Source organism: Myotis yumanensis, unplaced genomic scaffold (assembly GCF_028538775.1).
Source record: "Myotis yumanensis isolate MYYU_CA2020_CCGP unplaced genomic scaffold, mMyoYum1.0.hap1 SCAF_4, whole genome shotgun sequence".
NCBI classification, from domain to species: domain Eukaryota; kingdom Metazoa; phylum Chordata; class Mammalia; order Chiroptera; family Vespertilionidae; genus Myotis; species Myotis yumanensis.
In genome coordinates this window covers 54,457,124-54,477,983 of record NW_027223755.1, presented here as the reverse complement: position 1 = coordinate 54,477,983, position 20,860 = coordinate 54,457,124, and the positions used below count along the sequence as shown (strand labels likewise).

Genomic DNA, 20,860 nt, shown 5'->3' with positions numbered 1-20,860 from the left:
AATATATTTTAAAAAACCATAAAACTCAACAACAACAACAAAAAACAAGCTGATGCAGGCCAGGCAGAAGGACCCCACCTGCCAGAGGGACCCTGCTCACTCTGCAGATGCCCTTCGAGACCTGGCGCAGCCCCAGGTGCAGCTGGCCTGGGAGGGACTGCAGGAGGTTGGCTCCAGGGCATGTCAGGCCCATCTAGCCCAGTCCTGCCCTGCCAGCCACCTTCTAATTAATTTCCTTTCAATGTGCATGAATCCGTGCATCAGGCCTCTAGCTATTTATACTAGCCCAAACATAGAAATAACCCAAGCATCCTTGGATTGATGATTAGATAAAGCAGGCATGGTACATATATACAAAGGGATACTACTCAGCCATAAAAAGATGAAATGTTGCCATTTGTGACAACATAGATCAATCTTGAGAGTATTATGCTAAGTGAAATAAGTCAGATGGAAAAAAATACGAACTGCATAATTTCACTAATATGTGAGGTATAAAATAGCCGAAACCGGTTTGGCTCGGTGGATAGAGCGTCGGCCTGCGGACTGAGAGGTCCCGGGTCCGATTCCAGTCAAGGGCATGTACCTGGGTTGTGGGCACATCCCCAGTAGGAGATGTGCAGGAGGCAGCTGGTTGATGTTTCTCTCTCATCGATGTTTCTAACTCTCTATCTCTCTCCCTTCCTCTCTGTAAAAAATCAATAAAATATATTTGAAAAAGAATATGTGAGGTATAAAATAAAAGCAACAAATGAACAACCAAAACAGACAAAAATAAGCTGTTCTAATTAAATAAAAATTGTTAATACTTTTATATGACTACATTTAATTATCCACTTTCATTAGAAATGACTGGTCATTTTCAATAATTGTAATTTACAGCACTCATTTCTTCAATTCTAATAATTTAATTATATATTAAATTCAAGACTTTAACTGTTTGTCTAGTTTATTCAACAAAAATCCTTTATGATTAGTTATCTACCTCAGAGACTTTCAGTGTACAGACTTTGCTTTATTATTCTCTTACCCCCATTTCTATAGAACAGAACTTCCCAACTAGTGGAATTATAGATGTCCCTCATGATATTTGATCTTCTCATCCTTTGGAAAAGACAGGCAAGTTGTTTAACCCTGGCCTCCTGGGGAAAAAACCCAACCAGATTGTCAGTCACCCAATCATAATCAGTGACACCTAGCCCTCATTGGTCTGGCCTCATGGCAGTGGGCTCAATCGAGCTTAATGAATGTCCATCACCTTGAAATCTACTTCAGCAACTTGCTGCAAGCATGTCCTTTTCCATCATGGGAAAAGGATCTGTGTATCTGCTGGAGAAGTTCAAGTTCTGAGTGCTTAATTAGCATAGCATACCCACCAAAATTAGGCCATGGGGTATAAAAAAAGTCAGCCATGTATCTTTAGGTGATGGTCCTAATATCAGCCTTTCCATAGATTAAACATGTTTACCCATTTGCAGCAAAGTAAGTACATGGTAACATCTCTAAAAGGTATGTGTATTTTTAAAATTTATTTTATCTTATTTTTTCATGGACATGGACAACTGTGTGTATTTTTAAATTTAGAATTGCAATGTAAATTGTAAGACTTGACATACAAAATTTAGGTGGATTTTAAACCCTATAGCATTCTTTTATGACATTCCAATGGTAAATTTGGTAAGGAAGTAAAAGGAAGAGTTGCTATATTTAAAATCAAATTTTGCAAATGTTTTAATGGTTATAAAAGTTATTTCAAAATGTTTATTCTTTATTTATGCAAATAAAATTTTTCATTGACAGCAGCTATCAAGAATTTGAGAAGATTTTGATTAAAATATTTTTTTATTAGAAATAGTACATAGGTTTTCAAACATAAAATTTGATTTGAGGCAAAAAGTTATATGGATGCAAGTATATTCATATTTCTCAATTCAAAGTAATATATATTCAGTTTTAATATACTGCCCAAATATTATATTCTATTTTCTTACCAAAATTGTTTTATATAAAGAAAATGTAATGAGCCCTAGACAGTTTGGCTCAGTGTATAGAGCGTCAGCCCACAGACTGAAATATCTGGGTTCGATTTTGGTCAAAGGCAAGTACCTTGGTTGCAGGCTCGATCCCCAGCCCTGGGAATCTCACATTGATATTTCTCTCTGTCTCTCCCCCTCCCTTCCACTCTCTCTAAAAACTAATGGAAAAATATCCTCCGGTAAGGATAAAAAAAATATAATAAAATGTCTTTAGAAAAAAAAAGTAATGAATCTCTTCACCAAGCCTCATACAGGTCTCCCCAAATTTCCTCCAGTTTATCCCAGCATGCCATATAAAAAATGTTATTTTTTATGTTGGGAAACACTGCTATCGGTAGATTTGCCTTTATAAAATGTTCTGTTACCGGATATCTTCTAGTTTCATTACAGACTAGTTAATTACAGAATTGTCTTAATATACAGTTAGTATTTACCCACAGGAAACAGGTAAGTCTGCACAGCTAGAAAATGTTAAATCTAAGTTATGTCCTCACTCCTTCTCCTATGCCCCTTGAAAATCTTGGAATATTATTCTGAAGGGCTAGCAATGTTCTTTTTCTTGATCTGAATGGCTACACAGTGTTCACTTTGTGATAAATTATTGAGCACATTGTTCTGGGCACTTGACTAGTAGTGTAAATACTTCATTTCACAGTAACAAAGGGTTTAAAATTTTGTTTTCTAAGACTAAAGAGATATGTTGATCTACATGTCTTTGAACATATTCTTACTTCTTGTTCATACTAGCCTTGCTTTTATTACTCTCTAAGAAAACTTAATAAATAATTAACTGTATCACTGGGCAGATGGGAGCAATCATGAAAGGCATGATACTCACTGGATAATTCACAACAGAATTACAATCTTCTTCAGTTTCTTAATTATCCTGTTTTATATTTAAATTAAGCAAATGAAGCAAATGCTATTAAAACTAACTTGGCTCTTCTAATTCATGATATAAATACAAAACTTATGGGCCTGTAGGTTATTATTATGATCCACACATCAGGATAGGCTAGTTCGCCCTTAATTTGACAAAGTTAAGATGGATCCTACATTTTATTTATTTTTTATTTTTTTAAAATATATTTTATTGATTTTTTACAGAGAGGAAGGGAGAGAGAGAGAGAGAGAGAGAGAGAGCCAGAAACATCGATGAGAGAGAAACATCAATTAGCTGCCTCCTGCACATTTCCCACTGGGTATGTGCCCCACAACCAAGGTACATGGCCCTGACCGGAATCAAACCTGGGACCCTTGAGTCCGCAGGCTGATGCTCTATCCACTGAGCCAAACCGGCTAGGGCGGATCCTACATTTTGATGTGCACCCCTAGCCTTAGTAAACATTCATTTCTTCTACATCCCAGAAACTGGCATATAATGCTCATCAGATAAAATTCAGACAATTTCAGAATAAAGTACTCATATATATTGTTTGGGTGGGGATAGTACCTTCTTACTATGAGAAGTAGTTTACCCTATTAAGTACATCGACCAAATGTTTATTCCAGGCTTGCAGGGTGCTCCATTTAAGACAAATGTTTCATTAATGAGACCCTGGTCTCATTGCCAACACTCTGCCAAATTGATTTTCTCAAACAATAATAAGAAAGGGCAAACTATTTCAGCTCTAACCATATCTACCACTATCAAACATTTGCCACAGTTTCTTTTGCTTTGCTAGCACACAGCATCTGTCTACTGTGAAAATGAAACACCCTAGAGAGTTTGAGGCCACAATTCAGGCTGAGGCATGAAAGGGAAAGAAGACAGTTTATGCAGCCACCAACACTCACACATGTGAATTTACAGAGCAGACAGAAGAGCCATCCATCTGAGACCATTTCACAACATCTCATGTGAGTTACTCCCGTTATTGTGATACACTTAACTGCATCACATGGCTCATTAACGTTGGCATTTTTTTTAGCTTTATGTTTAAAGAAATTATCAATGCAGTCCAAATGTCTGCAAACATGGAGGCAACTGAATAATTAGTACTACTCAGCTGCTTTCTCCACCAAGTTTCATTTGCTTCTGTAAAGGATATCTTTTGCTTCCTTACTTCACAAACTAACATGCCTTCTTTCCAATCTCATCCCTTTTCTTCTCTTTCTCTAAAATTGATTGCGCCCCCCGGCGGTTGGGAGTTTAAAAAAGAAAAAGAAAGAAAACCTTTCGCATAGATTTGATCCCTTGCAATTTTACTTTTGGGCTGAGTCCAACACGTTCCCGTGAGTTCCATGTAAGTAGTGGCGATCATGAAACTAACCACACTTCTCCCCTGCGGTCGAATCCCATTTTCTACTTAAAAGAGAAGAAAGGCACGGGAAAAAAGAAAAACAGATCGGCTCTAGCCAGTTGGAGAAGAGCTGCAGTCCCGGATCAGAAGGAAGGGCAGCTCTGACCACAAGCGCGTGTGGCGCTGTCCATTCCTCGGTGCTGAATACTACACACCAGGGCTTTTCCCGCCGGGTTCAACCCCCAGAATCGGAATGGCTCCGCCACGGTAGACTAAACTCATTCCCTGGGGCGGGGGTTCATTTAGACATTTGATAATTCGCTTTCCATGGAAAAACATTCTTCCACAAGGAGACAATGTGCATTTTATGTGAAAGTAATGGCATAGTTTCAGTTCAAAACCAAAGTGAAGAGCTCTATTGAAGGAAAATGGAAAGTTAGGAGTTAACGAAACCTGCTCTTTCTCTGCCCAGTCAACACAACAGCATTTGGGTCCCTAGTCCCTTCCTGGTTTGTGAATAAAGAAATAATTTTCTGTTTAAAAAAACAACAACATGTGCTTAATCATTTTTCCAATAGGCATTATAAAGTGGGTGATAGTGGGCTCTGCAATATCTAGAACAGAATTTTAGACATTGTTTTACTGAGATTGAGAGACAGAGGAAAGAAAAAAGTAAACTTGCTCATTAAGATGGTTTGGATGGTTTAAAATACATTTTAAAAAACATTGCTCTAACATTGTTTTCCAGACATGCTCATTTTCTTAGGCAATTTAGATCAGAATCTGGGGAGTAGACGCTTTCCTTCTACTGCCCTCCCAGCCCCTGTCCCGTTGGAAAGATTTAAACTCCCTGGTCTTTACAGCAGGTGCTGATTGACATCCCCAGGGTCATTATAAAAATCCTTCTCTCCCCTCCCCCAAGAGATAATCAAATAAATGTAAGGAAAACGGACAGAAGGGAGGGGAAGTGTACTGCACTCCCAGCCTTTGGTTCTTAATAGTTCCATCAAATGGGGCACTTAGAAGTAAAGGTGTTTCTCACAGCTACAGAATTTATGACCAGACAGGGACAGTGCTAACTGATCCCAGCAAATGGTTCCTTCCTTTTCTTAATCCCTCGCTGCTAATTTTAGCCTCCTCTCCACCCCGCCAGGAATACCATCCAGATCTTAGTCCAGGTAGATCTGACGTCAAGAGATGGCTTTCGTAGATTTGACGTGTAAACACTCATTTCCATTCCAGCGGGGAAGGGCTGGGGCTCCGCTCAGCCAGAGACCAAAGAACTGCACTCAGCGCTCGCCACCGCCCAGCCTCTCCTCGAGTCCCTCCACTCTTCTCCCAGAGCAACCGGGGCGAGAGGTGGTCCTGAGCCCGAGTGTGGAAAGAGCGAATCTGTCTGGCTTTTCTCCTGTCTGGCTTCTTCCCCCCTTCTGCTTCCTACTTCTGTGCCAGCGAGCTTGTGAGCCATGCAGCGAGGAGCCTGGACTCTGCAGTGCACTGCTTTCGCTCTCTTTTGCGCTTGGTGTGCATCGAACAGTGTAAAAGCGAAGAGGCAGTTTGTGAACGAATGGGCAGCGGAGATCCCCGGGGGACCAGAGGCAGCCTCGGCCATAGCCGAAGAGCTGGGCTACGACCTTTTGGGTCAGGTAAGAGTTTGCACTTTCAAGAAACTTTCTGGGGCCCCGGGGACGGGCGGGACTGAAGCGCGATCTCCCAAGAGTGAGCCCCAGGTTGCATTCTCCTCAGCCCCGCGGCAAAGAACAGGGAGCTTCTTCGGCTCTCGCCCCTGAGGGCTCGGAGCGAAAACGCTTGCATTCTTTATTGTTTGGGCTGGGCGCAGCCAGGCTGAACGCAGCCGCTGCAGCTGGGTAGAGCTTATTCTTGCTGTTGTTCGCTCTGGAATTGAAATCCGTTCCCGCACGGCTTGAAGAAAAAATCCCTCCACACTTATTCACCGAACTTGAGATGCACGCAAGCTCTTCCCAGCAAAGCGCCCCCGGGAGAGGCAGTGCGCTCTCTCCCCTGGGACTCAGCCAGTCTGCGTCAGGAGCCGGCTGTTTCCTTCCTTTCAATATGGCAGCATCAGACCCACGTCCTGTTGCAAGGGGCTAAATAGGCTTGGAGGTGTCCGCGGAAGCCTTTGGGGGCGCGTCTGGGGCGTTGGGAGAGCGCCAGTGGCCGGGACTAGCGATCCAGAGGTTGGGGGTCGCTGGGGGGCCTGGGGAGCTGGCGGGAGAAAAGATGGGTAAAAGATATGGACCAACTGTTCACGCCCGGGGAATTCACCGAAAACTTGGAAAGTCCGAGCTTCACAACTTTGCTTGGCCAACACTACCACCCCCACCCAAAGGGGGTCAAACTTCAAAACTGACTGTGGGGAAAGGATTTATTTATTTCCTGTCCCACAGCCAAATGCATAATAGCTTCCCTGGGGTTTTCAGCTTGTGAGGGAAACTTGCCTCCAAGTGAGGACTGGGTCAATAGACAGCTGCGGGCGGGGTAGGCGGGGAGGGGGGGGGGGGCAGGGGCAGGGGGACGGGATGGGCTGCTTAGCTGCGTAATTCAGGGGAGAAAACCAGGGGATGTGAGTTCTAATCTAAGTGTCCCTTGGCTTAGAATCAAGCCCGCACCTCTTGCCTTGGGAGTTGAGCGGAGGAGGAGGGAGTTGTAAACATTTTGGCGCGGTTTTTTCTGGAGGTGGTGGTAGAGCTGTGGCTGAAGTCACAGATGAGTAATCTGCGTGGGCATAGGCTACGCCATAGAGCGAATCCACTGGGGAATACGCCTTCCCTTTGCCAGAAGCTTCATTCTCCAACTTTATGAGCCAAGCTGTCTTTGAAATGCCCAGTAGAAACGTCAGAACACAGATCGCCTTCTCCGTGTCCCAGCAGCAGACCAAGACTTTTGCTTTTGTTCACACCTTATTCTGTGCCAGGCTCCGTGTTAGGGGCTGAGGACTAGGAGGAAAAGACTTTCAAAAAGTCAAGCATCTAGAGGAGACTGGTTTAGAAACAAATGGTTGTAGTGGCATGTAATTGGTGTAGTAATAGCTGGACCCAGAGTCTCCATATTTGTGGATTGAAGTTGGAAGGGAATTGGGGAGGGGTGAAAGAGGACAGCACAGAGGAGGAAACACGTGCACTGTGTTTAGGAAGAAGCCAAAGTTTGATAGGAAAGCATGATGAGATTGGAGAGGTACTCCAGACATCGAAAATCGCTGGTGGGAAACAGGGAGATACAAAGAAAGCTGCTTAGTAGTAATCTGGAAACTGCAAGGAATTGTATTTGAGAGAGTGAGTGTGTGTTGAGTGGAATCGTACTGGTGTGTATCGGGGCATCAGGGAGATCCTATGTGTCCTATGAGGATGGGGGGCAGACTAGGGGCTTAATCCTATAACCGTTGGACAGCTAAATAACACTGGTAACTGTGGAAGGAGATTGTGGGAGAGAGCGAAATATAACCCCTCTTCCTTTTCTCACCTATTAGCCCCAGGCATACATCCAAACCTGGACCATTCGTTATGGGAATTGCCTTTCAAATTCATAAATACCAAAACTAAAAAACAATAAATCAGAATTCTTGGTAGGATCCTCAAGGAAGGGATGGCATAGTCACAAGCTTTAAAAAATAGTAGGAAATACTATATTTACACATGATTTGCATATGCTATATTTTCTGTAGCCATTTCCAGTCAAAGTGACATTATTAACAAATGTTCAAAAAATAACAGTTCTTTGTGAAAAACTAATAATGCTTTCCTGGTTCTGCTTATTTCTCCCTCTGTTTATACTAAGTTAGCTGAGCTCTTTAAGGCCTCAGGATTGGGGGGTGAGCAAAACCAGTTTAATAGCAGATATAGAGCTAAGCATTGGCGATCTTTCCTATAGCTACTGTTTTTCCTCCCCAACTCAGTCTAGAACTTATAACAGATTTACTCCCTGAAGTTTAGGATTTGAGCAGGGCCTAAGGATCTCTATTTAATAATTCTCTAGGTGATACCCTGGCTGGTATGGCTCAGCTGGTTGGAGCATCCTCCCATATAACAAAAGCTTATGGGTTTGATTCCTGGTCAGGACACATACCTGGGTTTCAGGTTCCACCCCCAATCAGAGCAACCAATTGATGTGTTCATTCTCTCTCTCTCTCTCTCTCTCTCTCTCTCTCTCTCTCTCTCTCCCTCTCTCTCCCTCCCTTCCACCTCTCTAAAATCAATAAGCATATCTTTGGGTGAGGATTAAAAAAAATCATCTAGGTGATGAGAACCACCAAATTAAAGAATACAATTCTTCTGAAATAACCCATTGTCAATTATTTGTCTCTTAATTTAAAAAGAAATACAGGGTATCTAGAGAATTTGGTAGCTTCAAATTAACTACTCTTTTGAATAAAGGGACATAGCTTAAAAGAATAATGAACATAGTTCTAAGTGGACCAAAGGTGTTGATGTCACCCAGAGGAGTTTACATCTGCCCTAAATGTGATATGTTGGCTTTCCCCTCAAAGCTGTAAACTAGTGGAAAGTCTAATGGTCTCTACTAGTAGCTTGTAACAATTATCACTATGGAGTCAATGGTTATATTTGATAACAACAACAAATTGTTGCAAGTGAATGTGGCACTGACCATATATAGTATACAAAGGTTTTGCTTGCTTTCTACAGATTATTGTTCTCTGAAAGAATGAATTTGATAAAATGGGTTTTAAAAAAAGAAATGTCTACCCAAATACACAATATTGTCTCATAGAAAAACAAATGAGTTCCTTTGAAATGTGTGAAACAGAAGCACCGTCAGCCCCCAAGTATAGTGGGAGCCCAAGTGATAACTTCATGAAGTTCATCTCACTCAACACACTAACCAGAGAGGGATGGCTTCTATCAGTATCTTCTTCATGACAAAAAAGTTAACTTCATGTACAAGGAATGGGCTTAATAAAAGCTGTCTCTAATTTAGCTTGGTTTCAATTGACTCCATATATTTATTTTGGAAAGTGGATTTTATTTTTAATTTCTTTTATTTTATAGATTGGATCACTCGAAAATCATTACTTACTCAGACATAAAAACCATCCCCGGAGGTCTCGAAGGAGTGCCCTTCATATCACTAAGAGATTATCTGATGATGATCGTGTAAGTGTTGTGCATTTGTCTTCAAACCAACCTGACTTATCTGCTCTCTATATGATTGCCCACAAGAGCAAAAGCACTTTGCAAATGTGATTCTTCTTTATTATGATCACAATTATTCATCTGTAGTTTTTCTTGTTATTTCCACAGGGTTGTGGAAATTATACATAATAACTGGATTGAATTGAATTGGTTGAATTATCTAAATTACACACACACACACACACACACACACGCTCACAAATCCAGTCTAAAGGCATGAAAGTAAATATTGAAAATAAAGTGGCAGCACTAATTAAAATGTTTGACAATACAATCAATCAACAACCTTTTATGTTATGCCTATTATGTACCAAGCACTTCAATATCTCATGTGGGGATGCCAAAGAAATATATGAACCTTGCTTTTAATAACATTTCACTGTAATTGAAAATGACATTCTGCCATTTCTATTTAGTTTGGTTGTACAGGAAACTAGTATTTATGAGGAAGCTTTAAATCCATGTCTCATAAGTAAATGTTTTCCTAAGTATTATATTGTTTGATCCAAAACATGTTATCTCTTTTTAGCCTCGTTTGAATACATATTCAATGATTAGGCAACAGCAGGAAATGTCTAGAATGAATATAGGTAAATAACATGGGGATAATTTGAATGTATGTATAATATAACTATTGATTTTTGAAGTCTGTTTTAAGGTCAGCAAACATTATTAATAGAAATGGTGACTATATTGGGAGTATTGGCAGTTTGCATACACAATGTTGCCTTTTCTTGAAAATTGGCATACTGATGGAAATTTATCCTGGCTAGGCTAATATCTGTACACATGATTTCTGTTGCCTAGGACAATCTAGAGACTTACAGAAGTTTTGTGAGAGACAGAACACAAACTTTCAACTTCCTAGAAAGAAATGTATAAGTGAAAGAAAGGTGATAGAACTGTTGAAAGTAAATGGAATTCATAAACTCTGTGAAATAATTTACTTTTTCATTTGTTCTGCAACTAATAGAATTTTAAAAAGAGAATAAGACAGCCTTGGCCAGATAGTTCAGTTGGTTGGAGGGCCATCCCATGTGCCAAAGGGTTGTGGGTTCAATTCTCCATCAAGGCACATGCCTAGATTTCTGTTCAATCTCCAGTCAGAGCATGTACAGGAGGGAGGAGGGTCTCTCTCTCTCCTCTCTCTCTCTCTCTCTCTCTCTTCCACCTCTTCTTCTCTCTTTAAAAAAAATCAATAGCAACATATCCTTGGGTGAGGTTTAAAAATTTTTAAGAAAATAATAAGACAGATTATGAGGATAGGGAATAATTGGATCTGAGTTACTACTGTTCCGATGTAAAATGCAACCATACCCTGACAAAGAGTGCTCTCTCAGGACCACAGACAGTGAAACACAGCTCACACACACCCATTGCTGGCTTTTACTGGCATTAATGGCTAGAAGTGGGAGATCAAATCAGAGCCCGGAACACTACTTTAAAAGTTTCTTGTCTAGTGAAGACTTTCCTTCACCATCCCTTAACAGACAGCTTACTATCTGTGGGCTCTGGGAAGAAGGACAACTTTCAGGACTCTGGCTAAGCTTAGTCCTTGGGCAAAACAAGAGAGAGACTTCTTTGTTTATTAAAGGCATGCCTGGCAGCAATGTACAAGGAAATCAAACTGACCTCCCTTCTCATCTTCATAGGAGAAAACTGGACAGAATGGAGCATCCCTAGCTGTTGTTATTATTTAAAATGATCTCACTAAAATGAACAGATGCACCAGTTCCGTTCTTTAGATATTTCCTTAATAGTTGATTTTGGGGATAAATCTCAAGAAGCAATGAAGAAGAGCTAAGAATGTACTCTCTAACATCACTTCGTAAGAAATAAGTCTGTATGATCCTATAAAATTATCTCCAGAATAATTTAATTGTAGGAAAAATCCTAGAACCCATAGAAACTTGAGTGGATGGGTGGACTAAGTGATCTTTAATGCTCTTTCCCTATCAAAAGGATTATTTACAAAACTAAGTGCATAATACCTATTATACACCTAATAGTAAGACCACCATTTTATTCTGTTCTACTTGGTTTGCTCCTTCAGAGATTAATAAGGGATCTGCAGTCAGTGACACTGATCACAACAGTTTCCAACAATTGAATGTCAGAGTGCCTCTTTTTATATTCCATTTAAAAAAAATTGCTTTTGTCATTTTATTGCCTTTTTTTGATGGGGGAATGATATCCTTTCAAATTAGCCCTCTGAAATGCAGCAACCCTCTATCTTTATGACTGTTGATGAAATCTCGAACTGTAAGTTACTCTCTTCCTCAAAAATTAGTTCTTATTCCCTAGCAGCCAGCTTTCAAAGACTGACTCAGAAGCAGGCAGTATATTCCAAGCATTGGGTATTTTAAGCCAAACAATTAAGCTTGAAAATACAGGCAGTTAAAAAAAATAAATTATAGTGACTAATTTCTAGCTCTCAAGTCCCTCCAATATTTATAATTGGCTTGCAGTATATTTTCTAATTGCAAATTCAGTCTTAGTGGATAGTTTTATCCTTCAGTTGCAAATTATATTTTAGTTTTTAGTTTTAGATGACTCATAAGTATCGTCACATTAACAATATCCCAACACACCCTGGACTGTCATCATGTTTACAACAGAGAGGCTATGCTTTGGGTAGGAAACAGTCTTGTTGCTCAGCAAAATAAGAGCAGGATATTATCTCCTAATGAATATCTCCACAAGGCAGCCCCTCTCCATCTCAGGACCTCAAGTGTAATAGGATTATGCCATAAATGTGGGGCAGGTAATTTTTGTACTGTCAGATCTCTTTGCATAATACATGAGACTAAATTAATGGTAAGTGTGCATGGTCAATAGTGCTCATTCATCACCCTGGATCTGTTTCTTATATTAAATACTCTTAAGTAGGAGGTTGAAGCACAGGGGAGCCAGATTTGCAAAGACATGTCTTGTGTAACATTGCTATTTCTACCTTTTGTGTGTAATGGAAGAGAAATTAAGCTGTAAGAGCATCATAAAAACAGTCTCTGGGATCTCTTAGCCTGTTGACTCATTCCATGAACAAATTTTCACCTACAGAGTCCTGGAACCTCAATATAAAAATGGGTATTATGGTCCATTTGCTGATGAAAGCAGGCTGAACTTTTACTTCCACTGTAATCACAGTGTAAATAATTTGAGGCAATCATCACTTTACTGACGCCTTCTCCTCCCCCTAAAGGTTCACTTTACTGTAATAGAGGAAATGTTCATCTCCCCAGTGGGCAAATCCTTCTCACTGAGCTGCCAGTTTGATCTGCAGTTAAACATAAACATTGTGGAGCTGCCTAAACTCTGATGGGAAGGGTATTAGGCCTAGTTAGAGGAAAGATGATTACACAGAGGTTGCTGTTTGACTGTTGATTTTTTTTGCTATAAAACTCCTTGTAGGTTATATGGGCTGAACAACAGTATGGAAAGGAGAGAAGTAAACGTTCAGTTCTGAGAGACTCAGCAGTAAATCTCTTCAATGATCCGATGTGGAAGCAGCAGTGGTACTTGGTAAGTACCTGCAGGACTGTGTGGGACCCTCATTTTTTATTTTGTTACATCTGCACAATAGATTTGTTTTAATGATGGAGAATTCAGCAAGGGCTATGTTACTTGGAGATCAGGGCTAATGGGACCTTCCATGATCTGGATCTTCTGTTTTACTAGGTGAGAGTGTCTGAAACACAGATCTTCAGCTGCTATGGTTGTGGGGGTTACCTTCATGTCTTCTTAAGTTTACCTGGAGTTATGCAGAAGAACCATGTCTTGCAAGTTAGGGGTTCCAAAACAGTATTAATGCAAAAAAAATAACAACACATTTCGTTAAAGTTACTCTTGAGAACATCACTCAAAGAATACAGTAAACATGATTCTGTATATAAACCTCTGAGTGACAATTCTTATGTGCTTACAGGTAAGAATTTCTGAACAAGGCAAGGAATACAAGGAAAGACAAAAGATATCTATTTGCATATGTCCAGTTTTGCAAACCATTCTACCTTTAAGATAGTTACCAAATCCTTATTGGTATGTGGGCATTGCTAGCCTACAAAGGGTTCTCCCTTCTGTTTTAGTATAAAGCCTCCAGAGTAGTAATATATGCTAACAATATTATAAAAGATAAATTTTTATGATGGTCATAAGCTAAGGCTTAGACATCCTTGGTGCATAATGGATCGCAAAGGGGATCAATTCCTTTTGACTCTCTCTTAACCTAAGCATCACTTGCTCGTTGAAAAAGAGTCTCATTAGCTAACATCTGTGCATTTACTATGTGCCAAATACTATTCTATACTATTTGACGTGAATGAACTCACTTAATTCTTACAATAACATTATGTTGTAGATATAGCAATTCTTCCCATTTAACAGATGAAGATGCAGAGACACTGGCAAGTTGAATAACTTGCCAAAGTCACCTGGTTACTAGTGGCTCATAATTCAGAGCTCCAGAGGCCCTACTCTTAACAACCACATTCTATGGTTGTTCTTGTGACTGACTTAGAGGCCTTCTTCCCCGGCTTTAGCCAATCACATGCCTGTAGTTCCAGCCTCCTGTAACTCAGCTTCATGTTGGTTACTAAGGTCTTCCCCAACCTCTTTCTGAGACGTATCAGCAGTCTGTTCATTGACACTTTTGATTGTTATTTATAAATGTCTTATTGACCCCTTTACCATAAACCTGGCACACTTCTAATGTACTTCTCTCAAATGCACGGGAATGTGCTCAGGTCTGTGTTCCCTTGCTGTTCAGCTCTTCTCTCCCATAGTCCCACACATTTCAGAAATCCTATCTGCAAAAGAAAACCCCAAGTTCCCTCCCACGGATACTTACTCCCTAAATCACTAATATTTGCAAATAGACAACTAAATTGCAAGTCCTGGTGAGACCACAGCATCCTGGTCATTCTCAGTTCTGTTTTTTCCTTTCAAAAAAGTTATAAAGACCATTCACAAATGACTGTGAACAAGACAATATAAAGTAGGTTTGTTGTGGCAATAGAAGCTTAGGATTTGGGGGAGATAGAAACATGGGCTATCAGATAAAGCTTAGGTAGAGGAAAGGCTGGAACACGTCATTATAAATGAAAGTTAGGGACAAAGGTCTTCTCCAAAGCCATGTAGCTCAAAGAGAAGGGCACAGGGTGATTCATTCTTTGGAGTGATTTTCCATTGAAACAACTGGGAAGAGCAGCACTCTGATGATTCACCGGGCCCTACCCTCAACTTTGTTTTTTATTTCACCTAATTGCCTTCTTCTAAAGAGGAGAGTGACCTCAGGAAAAACAAAGATGGGTCTCTGGACTGTGGCTTCACTTCTCATTTTGTAGCAAGCAAATTATGCCTTTACCAATGCTTCTTTGTGTTTCTTTACCAGCAAGATACTAGGATGACTGCATCCCTGCCCAAGCTGGATCTCCATGTGATACCTGTTTGGCAAAAAGGCATCACTGGCAAAGGAGTTGTTATCACTGTATTGGATGATGGCTTGGAGTGGAATCACACAGACATCTATGCCAATTATGTGAGTCTTGGAGCTGTCTACAGAGACAGTTAGGACTTTCCTTCCCTCAATCAGGAAGTTGCTCAGATGTTGGCCCAGAGAATGATGGGCCAAGGTTTTTTTATTTCCTTCACCTCCCTGGCAGCCCATATGAATTTACTGTATCAGGGGACATCGAAAGAATTTAAGGACTGTACAAAGTCATATGTACTGGGGGTGCGAAAAGGCACCTACACCAAGTAAATTATGAAAAGTCATTCAGACTCCATGCCATTCAGTACGGGTGACATTAAAGTAATCAAATCAAGCCTGATGCCCAAGATCATGTTCACAGTCTTCCTCTTCACCTCCCTCATGAGTCAGCATCTCTCACACTGTGAAGCTACGTGAACAGGATGCCTTCCATGCAGATTCCAAGTGTGCATCACATAGTGCAAAAAGGACAAGCTGAGAAAAAAAAGCTTATTAGAAGTGGGAAATAAGTAAATGAAAAGTATTTACTTAATTGTTTATGAAGCTTTCCATAATAGCTTAGGCCTTTATTTATATTAGTGCTTTATCTTTAACATTGTCCCTTGTCTTTCTCTTATCCTTTCCACTCAGCTACATTCCACAGCCAAAGAGCAAAGGGGAGGAGAGGGGAAGGAAGAGATAAAGATTAGCAGAAAGTAGGAATTATGAAAGGTTATGAAAATATACAGAAGTGGCCGTAGTGTGATAGAATTCCTAGTGGGAGTTTAAGTGTAGCAATCTGGTTGAAAAGGGGGTGGACCTGGAAGCTTGTCTTGAATTTTCAGCCCACTCTCTTTAGTTAAATTACACGTTTACTTGGTATACCTGGGGAAGCGGAAAGAGATCGCTGTGAACCTGATCCACCTCTTTTCACCTATATTCGTAAGAGAGATGAGTGTCACAGTGTTGCTAACTTGCTCTATAGCTTAGTTATGCCATTCAACTTCTCTGGACCTCAACTTTCTCATGTGGAAAATAAGGTGATAGAATTAACTGAACTGATTCCTCCGGTTTTAGTATCCTATGAGTGTCTATCAGCTATCAGTTTGGTAACATTCACTGAGAATTAGATGCTGGCTTGATTCTCTGTCTCTTCCTGGTTTATGGGTATAACAAATGACCAACCACTGGGCCAGAAACTCTGAAATGCAGACTCTCAAGCTGTCAGCTAGTCTGGAAAGGGGATAGGGGTAGAAGGCTTGGGAAGTGCTGTGTCATTTTTTTATGATGCTACAGTGTTATTTTTGTTGTCTTTTCAGGATCCAGAGGCTAGCTATGATTTTAATGATAATGACCATGATCCATTTCCCCGATATGATCCCACAAATGAGAACAAGTGAGTAAATGTGGATTATCCAGGGGGATGGGGGCCAGGGGTGTAGTACTTTAAAGTGCTTTTATTTGAGCTCTCAGAACTGTTCATGCACACTATCCATACCACAATATTGTACTGCTTTTAAAACAGAAACCCAAACTTCTCTTTTGGCTTATAGAACCATATTTCAATTAAAATTTCTTCTTATATTATAAAACTAGAGGCCCGGTGCACGGAAATTCATGCACTCTTGTGGGAGGGGGAGCAGTGCTCAGCCCAGCCTGTGCCCTCTCACAGTCCGGGACCCCTTGAGGGATGTCCACCTGCTAGCTTAGGTCTGCTCCCCAGGGGATCGAGCCTAAGCCACAGTTGGACATCCTTAGAGCTGCCGAGGCTCTAAGGATGGCTGCTGATGGCTTGATCTGTTTTGATGTAAGTCTCTTCTAGGTGGAGCAAATAAAGAGGAAAGTGTGCAAATAAAGAGAAAAGGAGCTGTGCTTGCAGCCATCAGCCCAGCTTGTGGCTGAATGGGGCTCCCCCTGTGGAAGCGCACTGACTACGCGGGGGCAGCTCCTGCATTGAACATCTGCTCCCTGGTGGTCAGTGTGCATCATAGTAACCAGTCATTCCCTGTCATTCTGCCGTTAGGGTCACTTTGCATATTACCCTTTTATTATATAGGATACTCCCCTCAAATGTTACTGAATAGTTATAGCTTTAAAAAGAATGCTTGGGGCATAAAGAGTAAAAATGTTTAGCCCACCCCTGTTCCCTATTCCTCTATTAATCTTCCCATATTAGAAACATGCTTGATGTTAGTCATGAAAAGAAATACAGATGCCCAAATAATAAATCCCCAAAGCTTCCTATGGTGGCCACAACCCTGCTGACCAGTTCCTTCAGAAGAGCAGTGCCAGACATCATACAAGAGAAAAGTACCTTGAGGCATGGTCGTCAAATTCAGCACGGGCTCTGGGTCATTGGATTAGTTAACACCCTGTTCCAGAGCTCCTGCTGGATATTTTAAAGGGGAAAAAGAGGATATCTTCTGACTCCTATATTGACTCTCCATAGCAGCTACAGGGTGATGAGGGAGGTCAAAAAGCCAGATCTGCCAAAGCAGGAAGCCAAGTAAAGATCAAAGACAGTTTAACCTTCTTTCCTAACCCCAAAGAAACTTCACCCTCTAGGCACGTGGCCTCAAGTGTCAATGTCCATGTGTGAACTCATCTTTGTGTATAATGATATATCTCATAGACTGTAAGGAGACATGCACACTTTCCTCTTTATTTGCTCCACCTAGAAGAGACTTACATCAAAACAGATCAAGCCAAGGCAAAATTAGGGCTTGCTATTACAAGTGGGAATGGAAAGAGCAAGCCACAAAAAGCTTTTGTGGATGCCCCATAAAGTGCTTCCCTCTTCTCTTCACATGGCTTTCTCTCTCTTGGACTACTATCCAACTCAGGTCAATCAAGTTCTCTCTCCTCTCTCTCACTTTCACTTTCCTTATCCCTTATTCTCTCTCAGAATTCCAATGTGGCTGATGGAATAATTTTGACCTAAAGTTGTTTCTTTGAATGGTTTCCCCTCCAGGGGCCGACAAAACCCAGGAAGGGAGGCTGGAGCTCATGGACTTGGCTTCAACTTCTGGGTGTCTATTTCCTGCTATGGGAGAAGAGGAGGATTGGGGAGGGTTCCAAGATACTGCTTCTTTCAATACCACTTACTTCTTCTAGGGTTTATTTCTTAAAGGGGTTAACTGCAAACACCCATGAGAGGTTAGAACATCTATTAACAATACAACAAGAACTGTGAGGGAGTGTCCTTGTGGAAAGTGAGATGTTTCTGGAACTCACAGCAGGGTCCCCATGTAAATTTTCAGCCATTTTCTGAGTCAAGGCAGTGCAGGACCAGGAAGAACATCTGCTCTTTTGGGACATTACTGTGTGATGTTAGCCTGGCTGATTGTCATAACTTTGCTCATTACCAGTATTGAGAGTGACCTGAGGACATCACCTCTCTGGCTCTATTTTTTATTTTTTTTCTCCTAAAGTGGGCGACAAAGCATCTCTTCCTTGCCCCCTGAAAGGAACTTCCTAAAGAAATGGCAATAAGTGCTTGAAAGAAAGGAGTGCCCTTCTTGGAATTTAGTAAAAATAACAACTCTCACCTCACCCACTTGGTCAAGAGTAAGAGGAAATATGCCAGCAGACACATGGGTGCAGTAGAGGAGGCTGTTAGCTGGAGGTGTTGCCTTCTCCCCAGGCAGTGTACTCTGGGTCTGGCCCCTGGATCCAACATTGGTGATGGCTGCATGATAGGTGAATACCTAATGAAATGATATTCTCTAGAATTTTTCTACTCATGAGAAGAGGGATACAGATTTCCCTCTATCCTTCTCCCAAAAGAGTAAATCTCACATCACAGTATTTATAATAAACACAGTATTTATAATATAACTAGGGGCCCGGTGCATGAAATTCATGCATGGGATGGGGAGGTGTCCCTCAGTCCAGCCTGCACCCTCTCACAATCCGGGACTCCTCAGGTAGGGTCCCTAGGCCTGGCCGAGGATCAGGGCCTATCGGGGCTTTCCTTCCCCTGGCTGCCAGCAGCTGGCCCCGCCCCCGCTGTTGCCACTGCTTGCCATCTGTGTGGCACTGCCCCCCCCTCTCCTGCTAAGGGTCGCCTACCTCTGCAGGCGACAGGTGTGGGGTGCGATCGCTTGGCTGGCCTGGGCCTCCCTCTGCAGGGTGATTGCTGGCCAGCCCACACACTGCCACAGCATCACTGGCCGGTGGCCTGGGCCTCCCTCTGTGGGGTGATCATGGTGCAATGGTGGGGCCCCCCAACAAATTGCATCGCACCCGCCTTGGCTGGCCTGGCACCAGTGCGTGTCATAGCATGGTCGTCCGGAAGGTCATCTGGATGGTCATTCTGCTGTTTGGTCGTTCAATTGATTTGCATATTATGCTTTTATTATTATAGATTCTTCCAAGTCACAGAGCTCCAAAGGCCCATAAGGAAGTAGCCCATATAAATGTACTTATTTTGTACCTGAAAACTCTTGAGTTTCAGAGCATAGCCTGGATCTCCCACATAGTACAAAGAGAGAATAGAGTAGCCAAACAGTTACGTACAGACTTTGCAGCTAGATTGAGATCAAGTATTAGATCTGTCACTTAATAGTTAAGTGACTAAGTAAATTATTTAATTTCTTTTGCCTCAATTTTATCACCTATTAAAAAGGGATAATAGTAGTAGTAACTATTTTATTGGGTTACGATAGAGATTAAATGAGTTTATATATGTAATTGGCTTGCATAGTGCCTGCAACAAACAAAAAGTTGTATTTGCTATGACGATGATTAAAGCTTCTCATATAACAACTAAGATACACCTCTTTTCAGTGAGAAATCAGCATGACAAGAATGTGATAGGAGATAGCAGAGACAAGTCAAATTTTCTGAGCCAGTTCAGAATCTACTATCTGAAAATTATAAGCAACTATCTCTCAGGATCCTCTTGACTATCAACCAGAAATGTAGCATCCTCATCATTTATCAAGGGATATTATAAAAAATTTCTTCAAGCATGTTGTCAGAAATAAATCCCTCAGGTCTGGAAAATGAATGGCCCCATGTTATCTTGGCCTTATAACAGTTTGAGACCTATTATCACCCAATTCCAGGGCATTATGGCTCCAAACTATCTGTGTTGCTGCTGTAACTCAAAGATTAAGTAATATAGGGATTAAAAAACAATTTAACCCCAGGAATGCTCTAGCTTTAAGCAGTGCAAGATTCAGGAGCTGAAGTAATATGTAAATGAGATTAATAGAAGCTGCATTTGAATTCTCCTCTGCAAATCAAATGAGGAATCACTAAATAATAAAATCTTAAAGGTGCAGGTAACTCTTACTATTAAGCTGGCATGAATCTGTATTCATATTTCAATACTAATTACAGATTCTAGTTAAATAACATGTGTGACAAGGAAATGTTAACCAGTATAATAGTAGTCTTTAAACTATCTTGTGGAATACTTTTCTAAAAGTCAATTTGTTTAAATGTCAGTTGCTACCATTGTTCTAAGATAACAGAGGGTTATTTTACCTCAAACCTGATTTAAGGAAAGAGAGGAGGCTACACGTCTATAAAGAATGATGTAGAACCACTTTGATAAAGTCTTCCTTCTTTTTCAAAGTATGGAAGTGGAAACTGAGGATAAGTGGAGGAAAAAATACTAACCCCTATTTGTAGTATGATCCTACTACACCTTTCAGGAAAATAGTCCTCAATGTGTAAAGAGAGATAAATAATAGGTCATGTCACATTGCATCACTTACAGGACAGGTGTACACTGCTAGGGCTGTTTTCAAACAGGTTGATTCTGTTGGCTCAGATTAGAGATTTTGCTATCCTGGGCCCTGTCTCCCATACTATTTAAATATAGGCAGTGGTGACTGTTGGGAATAGATTTCCTGGAGGATGGCAATTGAATTTTTCCTTTTAGAAAGGCAAAGAGGGTTAATCAATCAAACAAGCCACCTTTTATGTATTCAATTT

General features: G+C 40.9%; 1 protein-coding gene across 1 annotated transcript in view; it reads left to right on the top strand.

Moving 5' to 3' along the window:
- Window positions 1–5,561: 5,561 nt before the first annotated feature.
- Window positions 5,562–20,860, top strand: part of PCSK1 (proprotein convertase subtilisin/kexin type 1) — a 41,837-nt gene continuing 26,538 nt past the window's right edge. Inside the window, exons 1-5 of the mRNA XM_070412363.1 lie at window positions 5,562–5,925; window positions 9,304–9,408; window positions 12,859–12,969; window positions 14,837–14,983; window positions 16,234–16,310. Coding sequence (XP_070268464.1) covers window positions 5,746–5,925; window positions 9,304–9,408; window positions 12,859–12,969; window positions 14,837–14,983; window positions 16,234–16,310 — 620 coding nt within the window. The 5' untranslated portion in view covers window positions 5,562–5,745. The remainder of the gene's footprint in view (window positions 5,926–9,303; window positions 9,409–12,858; window positions 12,970–14,836; window positions 14,984–16,233; window positions 16,311–20,860) is intronic.